The sequence below is a fragment of the Syzygium oleosum genome, unplaced genomic scaffold (assembly GCF_021117445.2).
Source record: "Syzygium oleosum isolate NSW1041296 unplaced genomic scaffold, Sole_v2.1 Sole_v2.06, whole genome shotgun sequence".
In the NCBI taxonomy this organism is placed as follows: domain Eukaryota; kingdom Viridiplantae; phylum Streptophyta; class Magnoliopsida; order Myrtales; family Myrtaceae; genus Syzygium; species Syzygium oleosum.
Window position 1 is genome coordinate 3010180 of NW_026607490.1, and position 17290 is coordinate 3027469.

Consider the following 17290-nt stretch of genomic DNA (forward strand, 5'->3'; position numbering starts at 1 on the left):
CCCGGCCCGGGCGAGGGCGGCCCTCGCTCGACGCGCGCGAGGCGACCTCGCCGGCCACTGGGTTGCCCTCGCCGCGAGGGCCGCCTCCGCCTGAGGCCGGCGACCTCCGCCGGCCCCGGCAATGACCGGCGGAGGGACAGGAGAAAGAAAAAAGAGGAAAAGGAAAAGAAAAAAATAAATAAAAACAACATTTCGATTCAGCCGAACTATCAGCGAGAATCGCCGGCAGTCGGGTATTTTGTGCCGGCGCCAAACCCTTATTTGACACTTTTTGGGGACTTTGGGTACCAATTTGGCACTAAATCCACTTGGGACCCCAAATTGAGAAAATGGCCCCACTTTGGACCCCAAATTAGAATTTTCCCTAAAATTTATGTTAAAATTATTTTTTGGACAAAAATGCCCTTGGTCGGCCTAAAAATTTGAGTGGCCAATAAGCCGGTGAGGTAAGACCTCTATTTGAAACTATTATAGCAACTTCAGATCCTTATTTGAGAACATGAGTTCACTTTAGGTCCTTATTTAACTCAAAGTTCAGTTTATGCTTTTATTTGGGAAAATGAAAGCATTTCGGATTTTTATTTGAAATTTTCCCAAAAAAAATGAGGTTATGCTTCTGGCTACCAAAAAGCAAGAAAAGGAAAAAAGAAAAAAAATTGCAGAAGGAGAGAGAGAGAGAGAGAGAGAGAGAGAGAGAGAGAGAGAGAGTTAACAGTGAATAGGAGGAGGCAGATCTACGCACCCATCGCCTTCGATCCACGAACTGGAACTCCCTTCTGCGGGATCTCGTTTCCACGGCGCACTTCGCTCGTATCGATTCGTCATCGCTTCGCGCGTCGTCCGAGCTTCGGGTGCTCACCGGAGTTAACTTCCCACAGCTCCGTTCGGCTCGGTAGCGCCGTCGTCGCCGTCGTGCCGTGCCGGATTCGGTAGAATCTTGTCTTCTTGATCTCGGGATCGGTTGATTCCGCGTGCGGTTTCACGGCGAGCGAATTCGACGGACACCCAGTTGGCTGATCGAGCGAGCGCCCCCGTTTTCTTGGAGGTTTCGAGGAGGCCGGATCTCTGGGGCCATCTGCCGAGCTCGGGATTCCAAGAACTCGCTCTTTTTAGCGTTGCAGAGGATCGTGCTGTGGTTTTCTGGGCCTGGGCATTAAGGTTGATCTACGACCTGATGTGAGGATTGAGAGCTTTTCATGGGATATGGTTGGTGTGCGGGAAGAGATTGAGTCGCGTGTCTGCGAGGGTCGGTTTTAGTTGGAGGGTTTTTTTCGCGTGGAAACATGTTTTGGAGGGGACGTGAGAAGGAGGTCAAAGAGCATAATGGTGGGCTGCCTTGTGGGCAGGTCCGGGTGCTTGTTGTTGGCGATTCGGGTGAGTTCATTCTGATGCTGATGACTCTTCCTTTCGGCTTTTCTTCTTAGTGTTCTGCGTGTCTAGTTTGGGAAAATCTGAGAGGTTGGGATTGGTTTCATGAGCTGATAATGGGTTGAATCGTTCGTTGGCCCTGTTCGGAGCTGTCGAAGTAAATCTGCCTAGTGATTTCACATTGGGGCGGCAAATGTTGGAGAATTGCAATGATTAAGCCCCAAACCATTGTAACGGGAAAAGCAGGGGGAGAGTGAATATGGTATTTCCCTCCCAAGGACTAGATTGTTGAAACTTCCGTTCTATGTTAGACGTCAGAGTTCGGGGCGTCATCGTTCTCCAAGGTTATCCAAAAGCACATTAGCATTAAGATAAAAGGCAGTAGGACCATTCGCCAAGTATGTGGGAACTAGAGTTAAGACTTCCCCCGATTATCTTCGTTGTCTAGAAATGAGAATTACTCCCCTTGTTCTTCCCACTTTAGATCGATGACTTCATGGGTTCATTCCTTGCTTTGTTAGAACAAGGAGTTATCCTGCTGAAATTTATGGTCTATTATATTTGTTCATGAGTCCCTCTGTATTATAGATATGTCATCATTTAGATGGAGGAAAGCTCGAACCGTGTCTATGCAAATCCTCCATGTTGCAGTCTTCTCACTGATAATTATGGAGAATTCCTGAAAAAGAAGATACTTATACAGCACATGAACAAAGCCATATTTCGTCTATTGGAGAGTGCGTTGGGCTTCACTGTGATTTCCATTGTGATTAGAACCAGATAATTAGTCTACATGGCAGGGGACCCTTAAGATACAAATTTGAACTCTCTTTTTTTTATGCAATATTTGCACTCTGTTATTAAACAGAAAAAAAAAATTGATAAATGGAGATGCAATTTCGACCTAGAGTGAATTACCTATGTGCTGCTCTTACAATGTACTCTTTTATGTTTTGTTCAGCACTTGGAATTGTAGAAATCTACGAGTGTCACTTGCATCAATTGTGCTTTATGCATCTAATCACTTTTAATATCTTGCTAGGTGTGGGAAAAACCTCTCTCGTCCATTTGATCGTCAAAGGATTTTCCATTGCCCGCCCTGCCCAAACGATTGGTTGCACAGTTAGTTTGAAGGTATGCTCTAACTACAATTGCCTCCATAGGAGACCGTTGATATTTCTGGAAATCGAGCTTTACATTAACTGTTTTCTGTTTCTTTCCTGATCCAGCTTATTTCTTATGGAAACTCTGGTAGCTCTTCGGCTAGCAGTAGTGGTGATGCTGACAGAGATTTTTTTGTTGAACTTTGGGACGTGTCAGGCCATGATCGTTACAAAGATTGCAGATCTCTTTTCTATTCTCAGATAAATGGTGAGAATAAGTCTACTTTTGTATGTCCAGATCTGCTATATCATGGTTAAGTTTACTTTTGCATGTACGGATGAATTAAAATGGGAATCCTTTCAGTATGAGTTAAAAAACAGCAAGTCTCTGCACCTTGCATCTGTACTGTCTGTTTTATAACAGGACACTTGCAGGTCTGCAAGTACACAATTGGGTTAGTTATTACATCTTAAGCTGTGGTTCACAAGGCATCTGAATGAAGTGTTGGCAGTGTATATTTTGTAGGGTCAAAAGGGATTAAGAGCTTCTTACCATGTTTGCTTGTGAGTAGTGTTATTTAATATTTACCGGATGAACATCGAACAAATCTCAACATTCTTTTGGCAACAAACTTTAATCTTTGGTTTGTCATTTGGAAATTGTTAATCCTAGGACAGCAGGTAGAATGAGTGCATTGCATCCATATGCATGATTTTACATTCACCTTGCATCAATGTAGTTATATGTATCTATCTGTGACTGGTAGTGTGTAGCTAACCTTGTCTGAAGTGCGAACATGGAACTTTGGTTTCTCTTACTGCTGAAAATTTAATCATGTTACCTCTGCACCTTTCGGATTTGTCGATAAGTTCTTCACTATCCACGTGTAACTGTGTATTCTTATCAACGATAGGTGTTATTTTTGTCCATGATCTCTCTCAAAGAAGGACGAAATCAAGCTTGCAGAAATGGGCATCTGAAGTAGCTGCAACTGGAACATTCTCTGCTCCTCTAGGATCTGGAGGTCCTGGTGGCCTTCCTGTTCCATACCTCGTTATTGGTAACAAAGCAGATGTAGCTGTGAAAGAGGGAATAAGAGGAAGCAGTGGTAATCTTGTGGATGCTGCTCGCCAGTGGGTTGAGAAGCAAGGATTACTGCCATCTAGTGAGGAACTTCCACTGACAGAGACATTTCCAGGCAGTGGTGGACTCCTCGCGGTAATAATCTCAGCTTAAGCTTTTGTTCATCTTATTACGTTAACAACTTCCTGCTAGCTGTTTAATCTGTATCTGCCTTTGCAAGTGATTGATTTCCTTGCTGTTTTCAACTTTATATTAGTCACGTCTATGATTTCCCTTCTTTGAAGTAATAAATGCAGGCTTAAATGGTCCACTATAATGATGTTTGGAATGAAGTTACTTTGTTAAAGAACGTGGTCGGATCTAATGTAGCATATGCTGTCGTATACACTTGGAAAGATGGGCAAGTACTAGGCATCATCTGCATAAAGTTGCCCACTTTAGTCCTTTATTTATTTGAGGATCATTTTTATTGAAAATGTGATGTCGTGAGAACTGAGAATAGTTCAAATTTGAACGGTAGTTAATTGATGATTTCAAGATCTTATCATGAGAAGTACTCATGTATTGTTGGTTGTCTTCTCTGTACTTATTCACAGTCAATGATAAGTATATTTAATTAATGAATTCTACAATTTGACAATGCAGGCTGCCAAAGAATCAAGATATGACAAGGAAGCTTTAGTGAAATTCTTTCAGACGGTAGGTGCAGTTGTCCTTTCATCTTTAGAGATTGTACTTCTATTGCTTGATTTGAAAGTGGGCACTCTTTTTTCAGTTAATCAGGAGAAGGTATGTCTCAGAAGAATTGCCTTCGGCCAATCCATGGTCTGTCTCTCCAGTGCAGAGAACTTCCCAGCGTTTGGATGATGATTTGAGTGATGATGAACAGTTTTACAAGAATACGAGGTTCTCTCATCTTGCCTTTTTCTCAACTTTGCTTGCAAATGACTGTCAACCTTAAAATGTTCTAGAAACTTCATTCATGATTGAGCTGTTGGATATTTTCTATGTTTCCATGTGGTTAGTGCCAGCATTAACTGATTAGATAGTGGATGTTCCTTTCAGAAGTTCTTGATCTTTTATAATTCCAAAGAAAGCAAAGCAAACCATTAATGATGTATCCCCGCACCACCCCCCCCCCCCCCCCCTTCCTGTTTTTGTTTACCCTTTTGATTGCAAAAATATGTGATTTTGTGTGACTTGAGTATTGTTTTTTAATGTATGGCAGTTTGCTTTTGATGCAATTTGTAGTTTGGAATCTCATGTGACGATAAAACATGTGGAATTTGATGCTATGATGTTGCTGTTTGTGTAGAGTATACGTACCTTTTTCATAACCATAGGAGTAGATAAAACAGAACTTTCATTTTTTCTTCTTACCGAGGTTCTGTTTTTTATGCAGTGTGAACAGTGGTGCCTATAACTATAATTCTCTCCCTCCTCTTCCAGCACAGCATAATCTTACACCACCTCCCACTTTATATCCTCAGCAGCCAGTTTCGGTATCTGAGAACTATACGTTTCCGAGATTTTCATACAGTAGTTCCTCTGAATTCACCAGCACAGGTAGATCAAAGCGTGCCGACATCAACGTCTGATAGTGTCCACCTCTTGCATCTTGGGACATGAACAGATCATGCCTCAGCTATTGGAAATGTAGCATGATTTCTTCAATTTGTTTCCTTTGTTACTTCGCTTGTAACGGGGTTAATAGATTCTTTGTTTGTTGGGTTTTATTGCCTTACGAGGTGTCCAGTACAGGTTTAGAGAGCATGTATGATATCTAGGTGAATCTGAAAGTACGAAGTATTTGTTGCAATCAACTTCTCATACTATTTTTCAACCAAATATAAGAATCATTCTTTGCCAGGAAAACAGAGATGCCTTGCCTATTCTGAAATTTTGTTGTTGGGCTATCTTCTGAGTCCATTAGGGAAACAAAATCCATCTACCTGGATTGGGGAAGCTCACTTTCCTGAACAAGCTTGGGTCGAAATCTGTGTTGTAGACTTGTAGCAAGGACTACCAGATTTATCTAGAGATTTTGCTGTGTTGTCCTTGATTTACATGTATGATTTACAATCTCATTTTCTGCATTACATAGTACTTCTTGTTTTTGTTCGCAAACTTTACTGGCTACCAAAGGGACAGAAATCGTATGTCCTTATTGATGGTAATAACCAGAGAAATTGAACTCGAGAGCTTCAGAACTTATATGGCTTTCCTGATTTCTTCGGCGAAAATGGGAGGAGACGAGACATCTTTGGTTGTCAAGCCAAAAGAACAAACTAGTGTTGACTATTTCATCAGATTTTCGCGGTTTTAAGTTATCGAAGTGTGATCTTTCAAATGTTCACGATTGAATTTCTCTCTTTAGGAGCTTGTGTTAACCTGTGACAATTCATATAAAAAAAGCCTGCATTGTTTGCATTCCATTTTGCTAATAAGCGAGTGAAAGAATTTTCACTTTGGAAGTCAATGCACACATAAAATTTGCTCTATCATTGGTTTTTCGCAGCATACACCTGTCTTTTTTTCGACTGGAGTCGTTTCGGCGTTCATCTGGCGACACTGAGATGGGATTAAGATCAAGAGCATAATTACTTCTGCATGCAAATGCAGCTTTGGTTCAAGGAGATAATCCAAGAATTCACTAATCAACTAGTACAACATTTAAGGGGAAAAAGGAAAACGAAACTAATACGACGGCATCATTTGACCAATCTTTTCGTTAAAGCTCCGATTTTGACTCTTCGCCTTCATCTTCATCGGATATGTTTTCTTTAACCTTCTCCGCCGTTTTGCGCACCGCTTTTCCCACAACTTCAGCCGCAGATTTTGCAGTTTCCTCCACCGCCACTTTGCTAGTCCCAAAGCTCTTCTTGACCGCACGTTTCACTTTCGAGCCCGCATTATTCTGGTCGTCGACAATCGCATCGTCCCTGCTTCTAAAGCTGTTTCCACAATTTTTCAAGCTTTGCTTATGATACTAAAGCTTCCAGTCGTGAATGAGAATGATGGTATCTATAATTAGCCAAAGCCTGTGATCACTTACTCTAAATCTGGAGGGAAGAATTGGAGCTGCATGTTGTTCATGATGGTCTTAATCTTGATCCATGAGATTTCATGGGATTTTCTGAGGAGGGAAACTGCGCCCATGACAATCTTTGCAATGGATAGCTTCTCCTTTTCGGCTTTAGCATGCTTGTGGCCTGCATCTCCTATTTCTGTGGAGAGAGCTTGAGCGTGGAGTGCGACCAAAACCCAGAAAATAAACAGCTTGGTGATTCTCCTAAGCCTTCTCATGTCTCTGATTTTTGTTTGGTAAATGAAATCATGACTACAGTTCTACATCGATTTTCTCTTTTCTTTGTTTCTTCTTTCTCATTTCTCATTATTGTTGTTGAAGTTGCGGTTAGTGCGCACGTTCAATTCCGACCCATGCTATTCTTGGGGCGTAGGTTTTGCTCACGTTTGAACGAGTCCAGTTTGAGGACATTGCGTAAGCTTCGTTCTATCTTTGATTATGGGGAAACGCTTCTATCTTCCCCTATCCTCTTGCTCAAACTTGGTCAAATCAAAGAATAATTATTGAAGAATGAGAAATAAAATGATGATAAATGAAGGATGAAGATGAGTACCATTAAGGCCGGTCGATCAATGAATGGATTAATGTGAGGGCATTATATATAGGAAAATGATAAGCTGACGGCACCGTCACTCTTACATATACAACACGAATTCGATTCTCACGCCATTAAGTGCTAACAATTTCGTATGGTTCAACTCTATCTTGACTATCTACATAGATTTCATTTCCATAGAAAGACGACTTTTGATTATGACCTGGCAGCCCACGGACCTACCCATGTCCAACTTGGGCCACAAGGGCCTATAGCTAGCTATAGTTCTCAGCCCAATCTGATTGGGCCCGAGGCACACCGGTGCAGCCCGCATATTTATTATATATATTTTTTTTTGCCGATCGGTCTGAACTACAAAAGGGGCCCGCCCATGGTTCGCCTATAGTATATGAGTTCAGGTCTATTCACTATCCATGGAGGGAATATTTGGTGGTTGTGTAGCGCTACATCAAGGGATAACGGAATCACAAGTGTCATAACTTTTGTACAACGCTCACTTAAGTGCTATAACTTATTTTTCAACCACTTAAGTGCCATAATTTCTAGAAAACGTTCATTCGAGTGTTATAACTTTTAATCGATCACTTAAGTGTAAAAAAATTTTAAAAACGTTAACCTAAGTGCCGGAAATCGAACGTGGCATAGCACTTGTGGTGAACGTTTTTAAAAAGTCATGACATTCAAGTGATCGAAAATAAAAGTTATGGCACTCAAGTGAGTATCGTACGAAAGTTATTGCACTTAGATGTCCATTTTCCCCGCATCGGCTACTGATATGACGCACATTTATGTACTCATGTCAAATTATAGGTTGACACATGGACATTGACTTTGAACAAAAAAATAAATATTAGGTTTTTCTCTCTCTTCTTCCAACATCAACAGAGCACTGATCGTCCGGCGATATGGGCTTGTGTTTGTTGCCAATCATGAACTAGCAACATCACCGATTGATCGGTTAGGCTAAGCCGTGTTCAGGCCTTGATCTGGACGAGTAATGGTGGAGCTGCGTTCACCATGGTTGTAGATCTAGACCAACAGCGGGTCATGAATGACAAAGATGGAGCCTACAGAAAGCGGGCGGTCCAAATTTGGACAATGGCTACAGATCACGATAGCAGTGTCGCTCGCGTTAGCCAATCGCGTCAAACACTCTCCACCCCTTTCAGTGTTGCTCGCGGTTGGCCCGAGCCACCCCTTCGTTGTCGCTAGTGATCAGCTCCAACGTTGCTCGTCCTAAAGAAAGCAGGTGGTCCAGATCTGGACCATGGCTGTAGATCTGGACAACAGTGTCGCTCGCCATCAAACAATCTCCACACCTTTTGGCATCGCTCATGGTCGGCCCGAGCCACCTCACCATTGTTGCTTGCGGTCGGCTCTGCCTTTACTCGTCTAGATTTTGATCTGGAGGACTCCAAATTTGGCCTCTCCCATCTCTATCTTCAGCCGGCTGAATGAAGCCGAAGACAGCTTGGACTAGAGTCAGCATCGCTAGCTCGTCCATGGTTGGCTGGTAACACTGCTATCCATGGCCGGTGCAAATAGAAGACACAATTTCTCTTACTTGGCTCCATGTCATCGGACGTATTGTAAAACATATTGGATCTTTGCAAATATATCAAGACATGAAGTTATTAGAGAAAGTTAAAACAAGAAACAATAAATGACATGAGAGATTTGCGTAATTTAATCCGAATATTAAAGCTTATGTCCATGGAGAGAGCTAGTCATTAACTAATAAATTGGAGAATACATAATTAAAATGGTTCGCACACTCTAGCATTCGTAACCCTAGAATTACACCAAATACCCATGCGTTTACATCACAAATCTCACAATATACACCAAAAGAGAGAACGTGTCACATCCAATTGGACAAATGAAAGAAAATAAAAGAGACTAAGGGACCACTAGACATAAACTCTCTTTCTTCTCTTTTGTTTTTTCTTCTGATGGTCGTAAGAGCTTCCAGCGAGCTCCCATATTTATACTCAATCATATGTGCATCCCTTGTAATATTATTATGCCAAAAAGGAGGCCTTCATTAAATGTTGTTGCAGCGCATAAAGAGAATTCAACCAAAAAGTAGACAAGCTTGTGGGCTCCATTAATTAATGCACACGTTTGTGAAGTTCTACATCTGAGGTGGATAGATGAATGAATTTAAGTCTCCAGCACGCCTAGTCTAAGATCGTAGAAGATCTTACTTTTGCAGCTAGTATAAATTAAAAAACAACAAACTTCATATGTAGCCGCCGAACATGCATGCAAGGAATTTATTGCGGCTTTAACAGATCAAAGCGGTGGTTGCATTTTGTTTATTCAATCGAACTCGGTTTGGACCGTGTTTAATCAACGCGCTCAAACTTAAGATATGATTTTAACAATTATCCACCTTGGTTTGATTTTTGTAGTCAAGTTATAGTGTTCATTTTATGTTGGCTCTTCCAACGCCCTAACATATGCTTATTCTTTACAAACACCATTCGAGCTTTAGCAAGTTCGAGCTTCACTAAACAAAACAGGTTTCGTCATCATGTTTGTCGGGTCCTTTACTATTGCAATTTTTTTTACAACAACCTTTCCCTTTGCTATGACATCTTGGATAAAATGGAATATGATATTGATATGCTTTGTACGCTTATAATAAATTGGATTATAAGCTAGATATATTGCACTTTAGTTGTCACAGTGCATGATAACACTTTTCTCCTGCAACTCTAGGTACAAGATCACCTCCTTCGCCATAAAGATCAGTGCCATGAACTCTGTCTCAGTTGAGGACATGGCAACATCGTCTTGTAAAAACGCCTTCCAACTCACTACACCACCTGCTAATGAAAGCACGTATTCCGCTAATGATATGCAGTCATCCAAGTCACCACCGTGATCCAAATACATATAACCCGTGGTCTCACCACTATTGCCATCCCTCTGGTACATAATACCAACGTCTGCTAGCCTCTTTAAATATTTGAGAACCCACTTCGTAAATTCCCAATGAGACTTACCTTGGCGCTTGATATAACAGTTAATAACGCTCACAGCTTGTGAAATGTCAGGCCTAGTGCATATTATGACATTCCTAATACTACACACTGCACTAGATTAAGGGACACAAGACATATGCTCCTCCTTTTCATCAATTTGTGGTGATAATTCATTAAAAAGTTTAAAGTGTGCAGTTAAAGGTATACCTACAAATTTCGCTGACTGCATTTTAAAAAGTGCCACAATCTTTTTAATAGCTCTATCATGCAAAATCTCCATACCCAATTCTTAGCAACAGCTATATATTTCATTCCAAATTCAGCACTTAACTACCACTTAAGTACATCAATATCAGACTCATATTTAGTTGCTATCAACATATCCCGAACATATAATAACAGATAAATAAAAGACCAATCCTCTAATCTCCTAAACTAAACATAGCTACCAAAATGACAAGAGTGATTTATGTGGTTCGATCCGAATACTGGAATCTACATTCACGAGGAGAGTCAGCCGCCCATAATCCACTTATAAATCGGAAAATACACGATTTTAATTGATCACATACTCTAGTGTTTCTCAACACTGGAATTACACCCGATACCCACATTGTTTATAGCATAAATCTCGCAATATACACCAAAGAAAGAGCGTGTCTAAAAATAAAAGAGACTAAGGGTGCGCATGACAATGTTTCTATGCCGGGGAACTATTTCTACTCAGAAATTGTTCTTTTTTATTCTGTGCCCGGAAACAATTTCTAAGCATTTGAAGGCGTTTGGTAACTGTCCAAAATTTCTATGCCCGGGATAGAAAAGAATAGAAATGCGTTTGGTAACTACACAAAATTTCTTTTTATTAATAATATTTTGAATTGTTTAATATTTTTTTTCTTTCTTTCTACCCATTCTCTTCCTTGGCCATGGCCGGTCGCCGGCGACCCGCCACAGCCTAGGGCCGACGAGGGCATCACGGCCGTCGCCCGCCGGCGGAGGCGAGGGCGAGGGCTGGACCCTCGCCGCCTGGGCGAGGCGGCTCACCGTCGGTCATGGCGAGGTCGGCCTCGCCCAGACCGGCCACAACCCAAGAACAGCAACACAAAAAGAAGAAAACAAAAAAAAGAAAAAGAAGAAAAAAAACTGATTCTCAAAATTGTGCCGAGAAACAAAAAGCAACTTTTTTTATTTCTTATTTCTCTTCCAAAACTGTTTATGGGCACAAATTTTTGCAAAAATGTGTAACACTGGAATTACACCCGATACCCACATTGTTTATAGCACAAATCTCGCAATATACGCCAAAGAGAGAGCGTATCTCAAAATAAAAGAGACTAAGGAACTACCAGACACAAACTTTCTTTCTTTTCTTTTCGTTTTTCTTCCTATAGTCATAAGAGCTTCCAACGAGCTTCCCCATTTGTTCTCAATCATAAGCCCCACCTTTATAATATCATAATGCTAAAAAGTGGGCTCTTCATTAAATATTGTTGCAGCGCATGAAGGGAATTCAAAAAACAAAAAAAGACAAGCTTGTGGGCTCTATTCATTAATACCTAATCTTGTGAAGTTCTACACCTGCGGCTGGACGGGTGAATGAATTTAAGTCTCCAACACACCTAGTCTAAGATTGTAAGAGATCTCACTTTTTGCAACTAATATAAATGAAAAAACAACAAACCTCATGTCATGCGCAGCAGCTGTGTTGACATCTAAATTTTAGCCAATCATTTAGAATTAATTGCATAAAAAATTAAAGACTAATATTTTTTCCCTAAACAAAAATATTATAATATAATTGCATAACATATAATTTTTAGGAGTATTTATTATATAGTTTACTAATTGCATTTGTGTCAGACCGGTGATGGCAAACGGATTTGCCTCGCATTATCGCTGTTCCAAGTTGCTTGGTCAACACCGATCTTCATCATGAACCAGTCCGAGCCGAAGAGTCTTTGCCGCACACCTGCCACCTGCTGCTCCAATGAGTCATGCTTATCCACGATTCGAGCTACACCATCACTTCACCAGATTGCACCATGCTTGCCTCCCAATCGTGCCGTGCTATTTTTCTTCTTGCTACAGTGTTGCTATAGTGCTGAACAGTGCATGAACAGTACATAAACAATGATTTTCTGAAAATTGGGCCGGAAGCGCGTCTGGTCGGCCCGCCTGCTTCCTTCCATGACACTGTGTTGATCTAAGCAACACGAGTCTGCCTGACCAAGTCCGATACCGCTATAACGAGCTTTTCTCTGTCAACGACCAGTTGCTTCGTTCCATCATTGTGAGCTCAGCCAAGGACCATCAGCATGCACTTTAGCCATAAGCCCAGACGGCCGAGCAGTCCGCGGACCACCTTGGTCATGAGCTACCTTGCCTCACCGTCAAGCCAGCACCAAGACCACCGCAACATCGTGCCCACCCATGCTGATTTCCTATTTCGGCTAGCCAGTTGGCCAAGCACCGAGCACCCCTAGCCGTGACATCATCCCTTGGCCATGAACCACCATTGTAAGGGAGCCGCACCACCGCGTCTAATCCACTGTAAATCTTCGAGATTAGGTGAGATATTATCCGAATCTAATTTGAATATTATTGCCTAATTTGAATAGACTTGAGTGATATGCATATCTCTTAGATTTTTTAGGATCGCTCTAAATTAGGAAACTTTTCTAAGTTGACAACGTGCATAGGTTGGCAATCCGATCTCAATCCCGAGATATGATTCTCGACCGCTTGGAAAATCGACCAATCCCAACCATAATCCTTTGGCTATAATCATCGATTTTATTTGTTACCTTTTTTGAATCAAATGGAATATTTGTTGCTTATCTTTTATGATTTGCTGCTTATATTTTGCTACGAAAGTTTATCTTTGCTTGATTGTTTCCTTAAAAGAAAATACAAAAAAATATCACATTAGATTAGAATAGATTTTTCTACATAATTTTAGATAAGATTTCCTTGATAAGTTAACATAGTTTTGGGGAGAATGTTTATTTGGATAGATTCTAGAAGATTAAAATAATTTTCCGATTTAAATTAGGATTGGACTTAGTTTATTTCCTAGTTTATGTTAGATAACATCTTAATCTAAATAGTTAATTTTCATCAATTATTAATTCCGAATATTAATGAAAAATACCAAAAACATAATGTGCACGTCAAATATTTAGATTGCACTTATCCCATGTTATCATGCATGCTATATGCCATGTCATTCATCAATGCCATCTCATCATGTCACGTCATCAATGCCATGTCATCTTCCACGTCATCATATATGTCATTTCATTGCTAGCATGTCATGTAGTGGGTGCATGTTAGGGTCATTTAGTTAGAATTGCATGTTATGTAATAAAAGTTGCATATTAATATGCCCGTCATTAGAATTAGGTCATGTAGGATAAATATCATTGTTTTTCTGCGTCATTGCATTTCGATTAAGTTCATATCGTGTGCATTTCATATATCTTAGCTTTCATTTAGATAAGAGAAAACCCAAAAAGAGTTTATTGGAATTTTCTGATAATTAGAAACCATATTTAGGTTGAATATGTGCTTTTAATTAACACTTGTCACGGATGCTTGCGTTGCTTCGAGGTAAATAAATTCCTCTCTATCCTTACAATTTATTTATTGCTTTGTTTATTGACTATTCGTTAATGTCTGTGTACTCGCATGATCACCTCACATGTTAGTAGCTAGATTAAAATAAATCCAAGCTACCTGCCAAAGATATTTTTCATGAAAAGACAAAGTATCGAAATAGCGTTAGAATAATTTAGCGTAATCAAGTCCCCGAATCCATTTAATCTCTACTTCATAAAAGTAAAGTAATCTCCTATACTTTACTTGGGTTTCTAAATCGACCTACCGTAAACTAATTAGTATCGACTCCAAATTGAAAATCATTTGCATGTTAAATATTTGAACCATAAGTTGTGATTGGCAAGGATCCAAGAGAGTCCGAGTTAAGTTTAGGCTTAATAATACATTAGCCAACCTCTAAGGTGGTTCACCGTTTAGGAGAGGTCGCGACAAGCCGAGCATACATGCAAGGAATTTATTGCAAGTTCAAACAAAATCAAAAAGACGGTTGAATTTTGTTTATTTAGTCAGACTTGCTTTGGACCGTGGTTAATCAATGGGCTCAAACTCAAGATATAATTTTAACAATTCTTAACCTTGACTTGATGTTTGTATCCAAGTTATAGTGCTCATTTTATGATGGCTCTCCCTGTAACATCCTGAAATTCGACTCTTTTCGAGATATATGAAATGGTTATTTCATCGATGCATTGTTAGTTAGATTTCGCTATAAATTGATTACTCATGAGAGGACTAACTAATGGGGAAATGCTATTGAGGAATTAAGTGCGCACGACCTAAGAACTCGACCATGGATTTCTGACGAGGAACAATTTTGAGCCATTATAGATCGATCAAGGGATGGTTATAGAATGATTAGCTAATAGTATACAATCGGATCGTGAGTAATTCCGCCTGACCATTGTATGGATTGCGAACGACCCTAAATCAATTCCTAATGATCGTGTATTTCGGAACTAGCGATTGACCCTCGCAATTACATGACAACCGAGGTCACTCATAACTTAAGAAAGCTCAAACGTGAATTGACATTGAATCAACCACGGATCGAATATACGTAACTCCTAAAAGTTGCCCATTAGTTTGGGATATACTAAAGTTGCAATTAATTGATTTTAACCATGAATTGGAGTCCGAATTTGGGTATCGAACTTTCAAGGATTTCAAGACTAAATTATTGGACATCGCCTCATTAAGCCACCTATTTATCGGTTTGCTCAAAATTCTTGGAAAAAGTGAAATTCAGACTGGAATTGGAAAAAGACCTTTTAACCCCAAGTCTTTTTGGATTCCTTTGATTTATTGAAGGGTCAAATGGTCTTTATGCCCCTCCATGATTGGCTGGCCCTACATGGTGGAAAATGACCAAATTGCCCCTCTTATCTTTTCTTTATTACATTTTTGTCCCTAGATATTTTGTGAAGCTTATCTTGGAAGATTCAATCCTAGCCCTTGGATCTTGGCCCTCCATTTTTTTGAGTGTCTTGCCAAGACTCTTTCTCTCCCTTGATCACTCTCTCACCTTGACTCTCCCTCTCATTCTCTTGGATAACTATCTCTCTCTCACTCTCTTGTTCGACCACCACCAGCCTTCACCGCCAACCACCACCAGCCACCGTCGTTGCTGTGATCACCGCCATCTGCCGCTGTGATCGCCGCCGTGACCAGCCACCGTCACCGTCACCATTTTCTCTCTCTTCCCCATTCTCCTTGTTCGGTCACCACTCTCACTACCACCATCTCGCCACCGTCTCAGCCGCCTCCACACCATCCCCGTCGTTGCCGTGATTGCCGCTTCGCCGCCGCCGCTTCGCCGTTGCACGCCGTCCACCGTCGCGGTTGGTTGTTGCCACTTTGCTTGGCTTTTACTTAGGTTTAAAAGTAAGTTACTCTCTAAACCTTGATTAGGGTGATAGGTTGTTGTCATACTTGATTTAGGGGCTGATTAGGGTGATTAATGGGTGGATTAGATTATAGCCTATCTTGATTAGTGATAGCTTATCATGTTTAGTTTGATAGCTTATCTTGAGTTTAGTGATAACTTATCATGCACATTTGTCTTATATGGTAATAAGTTATTATGGGACAAGGTTGAGTTTGTACATGTTTTATGAGGTTAGAAGCTTGTTATGCCATGTTTTATGTGTTGTATGGGGCAAGGATGTTTTAAAATGAGAGTGTGCAAAGTTTGACGGGTTAATTATATGTGCACAATCACGTGTGATTATTTTATTGCATTTTTACATGTGAAAGTCGTAATATTTTGACGAACAAGCACGGATCATGTTTGCATTGGCTAATTGAGAAAGATAAGAATTGGGACTTAAGTGAGTGCTGTGTGTGCATATTCACCTAAAAGTCCCATTTGTGCCCAGTTATACCGAAAGACCGTCAATCCTAATGGTTGTGCCGTGGCCTTGAAGGTCATGCCCAATTTTGGTAATTGGATGCCGTCGCGGAGGCAGGGTGAGACGAAATCGTTTGTGAATCGAATTCGAGACGAACCCATTTATGGGATTTCGTCATTGGCGTGGAAGAGATGATACCGTAGCCGACGTAGGGGAACGATGCCCAGTCATGCCGGAAGACCGCCATCCGTGGGATGTGCCATGGCCTGAGAGGTCATTAATAATCTTGACTATCACGAGTGCGAATTACATCGATGAGTGCTATGTGCCTGAGGGTGATGAATGAGTATGTCTGGATTATTAAATAGTCGATGTGCATATTTATGCCATGATATATGTTGTATGTGATTCTTGGACATATGCGTTGTGATCCCGATGTGTGCTTGTTGGAACGTCCGCATGTTTAGGGCGATCCAAAGGCAACGTATTCTCATAGGCGAGGTTTAGGGAGTTTACTTGCTGAGTTGTTCTTATTGTTGTTGTTTAACTATTTTCAGACCCCCGACTTTGAACCGACCTCCCACTTGTTTTGGAGTGCCCATGGACATGGACACAGTTATATCAGAGTATCCGGTTGGATCGGGTAAAGCCTATCAAAAGCATGCGACCACCGTTTGGGTGGATGAGGGATTGGCGATGTGGAAGCCACATGAGTTCATAGCTTGGTTCATTAGAGAAGGTGATGGGCTGTTCGAGCCTATTAGGGGTTTTGATGGACCACCTAATGGTGGTGTCGGAGACGAGGTGTGGGATCCCGTGGACATCGACCCGCCGGATGGGGAAGTTACGGATCCGAAGTCCGATCCGGACGAAGTGGAGTCCGACCCGGAGCTTCCTCTCGATTATGGCCAGCTTTGGTGATGGGTTTTGGAATGCACAACCTTTTGACTACCTTTTTGGTTAAAGCAGTTAGGTTAACCCGATCACCCCATCTCTTTTTATATGCGTGGTCTTGGTAGGAAGTGGCCTAGTAATAGGCTTGTAATTATGTATCTTCCCAAGGTTAACCAAATGTTTATAATATGGCTTGGTTGTTTCCTATCTTAAATCGTTTTTCCTTGTTATCCCGTTTTGA

The 17290-nt window shown here is 40.9% G+C and overlaps 2 protein-coding genes across 3 annotated transcripts; one reads left to right on the top strand and one right to left on the bottom strand.

Annotated features, from left to right (window-relative positions):
• The first annotated feature begins 684 nt into the window (after positions 1-684).
• LOC115683010 (small GTPase LIP1) lies at positions 685-5430 on the top strand. The gene is made up of 7 exons (XM_030607383.2): positions 685-1374; positions 2411-2502; positions 2598-2739; positions 3386-3690; positions 4201-4254; positions 4331-4461; positions 4958-5430. The coding sequence occupies exons 1-7, from the start codon at positions 1284-1286 to the stop codon at positions 5151-5153; spliced, it is 1011 nt and encodes a 336-aa protein (XP_030463243.1). The 5' UTR covers positions 685-1283; the 3' UTR covers positions 5154-5430.
• A 707-nt stretch (positions 5431-6137) lies between these two features.
• LOC115683012 (uncharacterized) lies at positions 6138-7230 on the bottom strand. 2 transcript variants are annotated; one of them, XM_056312643.1, is made up of 2 exons: positions 6611-7230; positions 6138-6530 (listed from the first exon to the last, which is right to left on the bottom strand). In XM_056312643.1, exons 1-2 carry the CDS (start codon positions 6859-6861, stop codon positions 6287-6289), a joined length of 495 nt encoding a protein of 164 aa, XP_056168618.1. In that variant the 5' UTR covers positions 6862-7230; the 3' UTR covers positions 6138-6286. The 2 variants fall into 2 exon arrangements, with proteins under 2 accessions (XP_056168618.1, XP_030463247.1); XM_030607387.2 differs by having other exon boundaries at positions 6138-6509; positions 6611-7175.
• Positions 7231-17290: the final 10060 nt, after the last annotated feature.

Coding starts and splice junctions, on each gene's coding strand:
- LOC115683012 (XM_056312643.1), bottom strand. CDS start 6,861: ATGAGAAGGCTTAGGAGAATCACCAAGCTGTTTATTTTCTGGGTTTTG. Junction 6,531..6,610: donor TTCTTCCCTCCAGATTTAGA/GTAAGTGATCAC, acceptor TCATAAGCAAAG/CTTGAAAAATTGTGGAAACA.
- LOC115683010 (XM_030607383.2), top strand. CDS start 1,284: ATGTTTTGGAGGGGACGTGAGAAGGAGGTCAAAGAGCATAATGGTGGG. Junction 2,503..2,597: donor GTTGCACAGTTAGTTTGAAG/GTATGCTCTAAC, acceptor TTCCTGATCCAG/CTTATTTCTTATGGAAACTC. Junction 4,462..4,957: donor CAGTTTTACAAGAATACGAG/GTTCTCTCATCT, acceptor TTTTTTATGCAG/TGTGAACAGTGGTGCCTATA.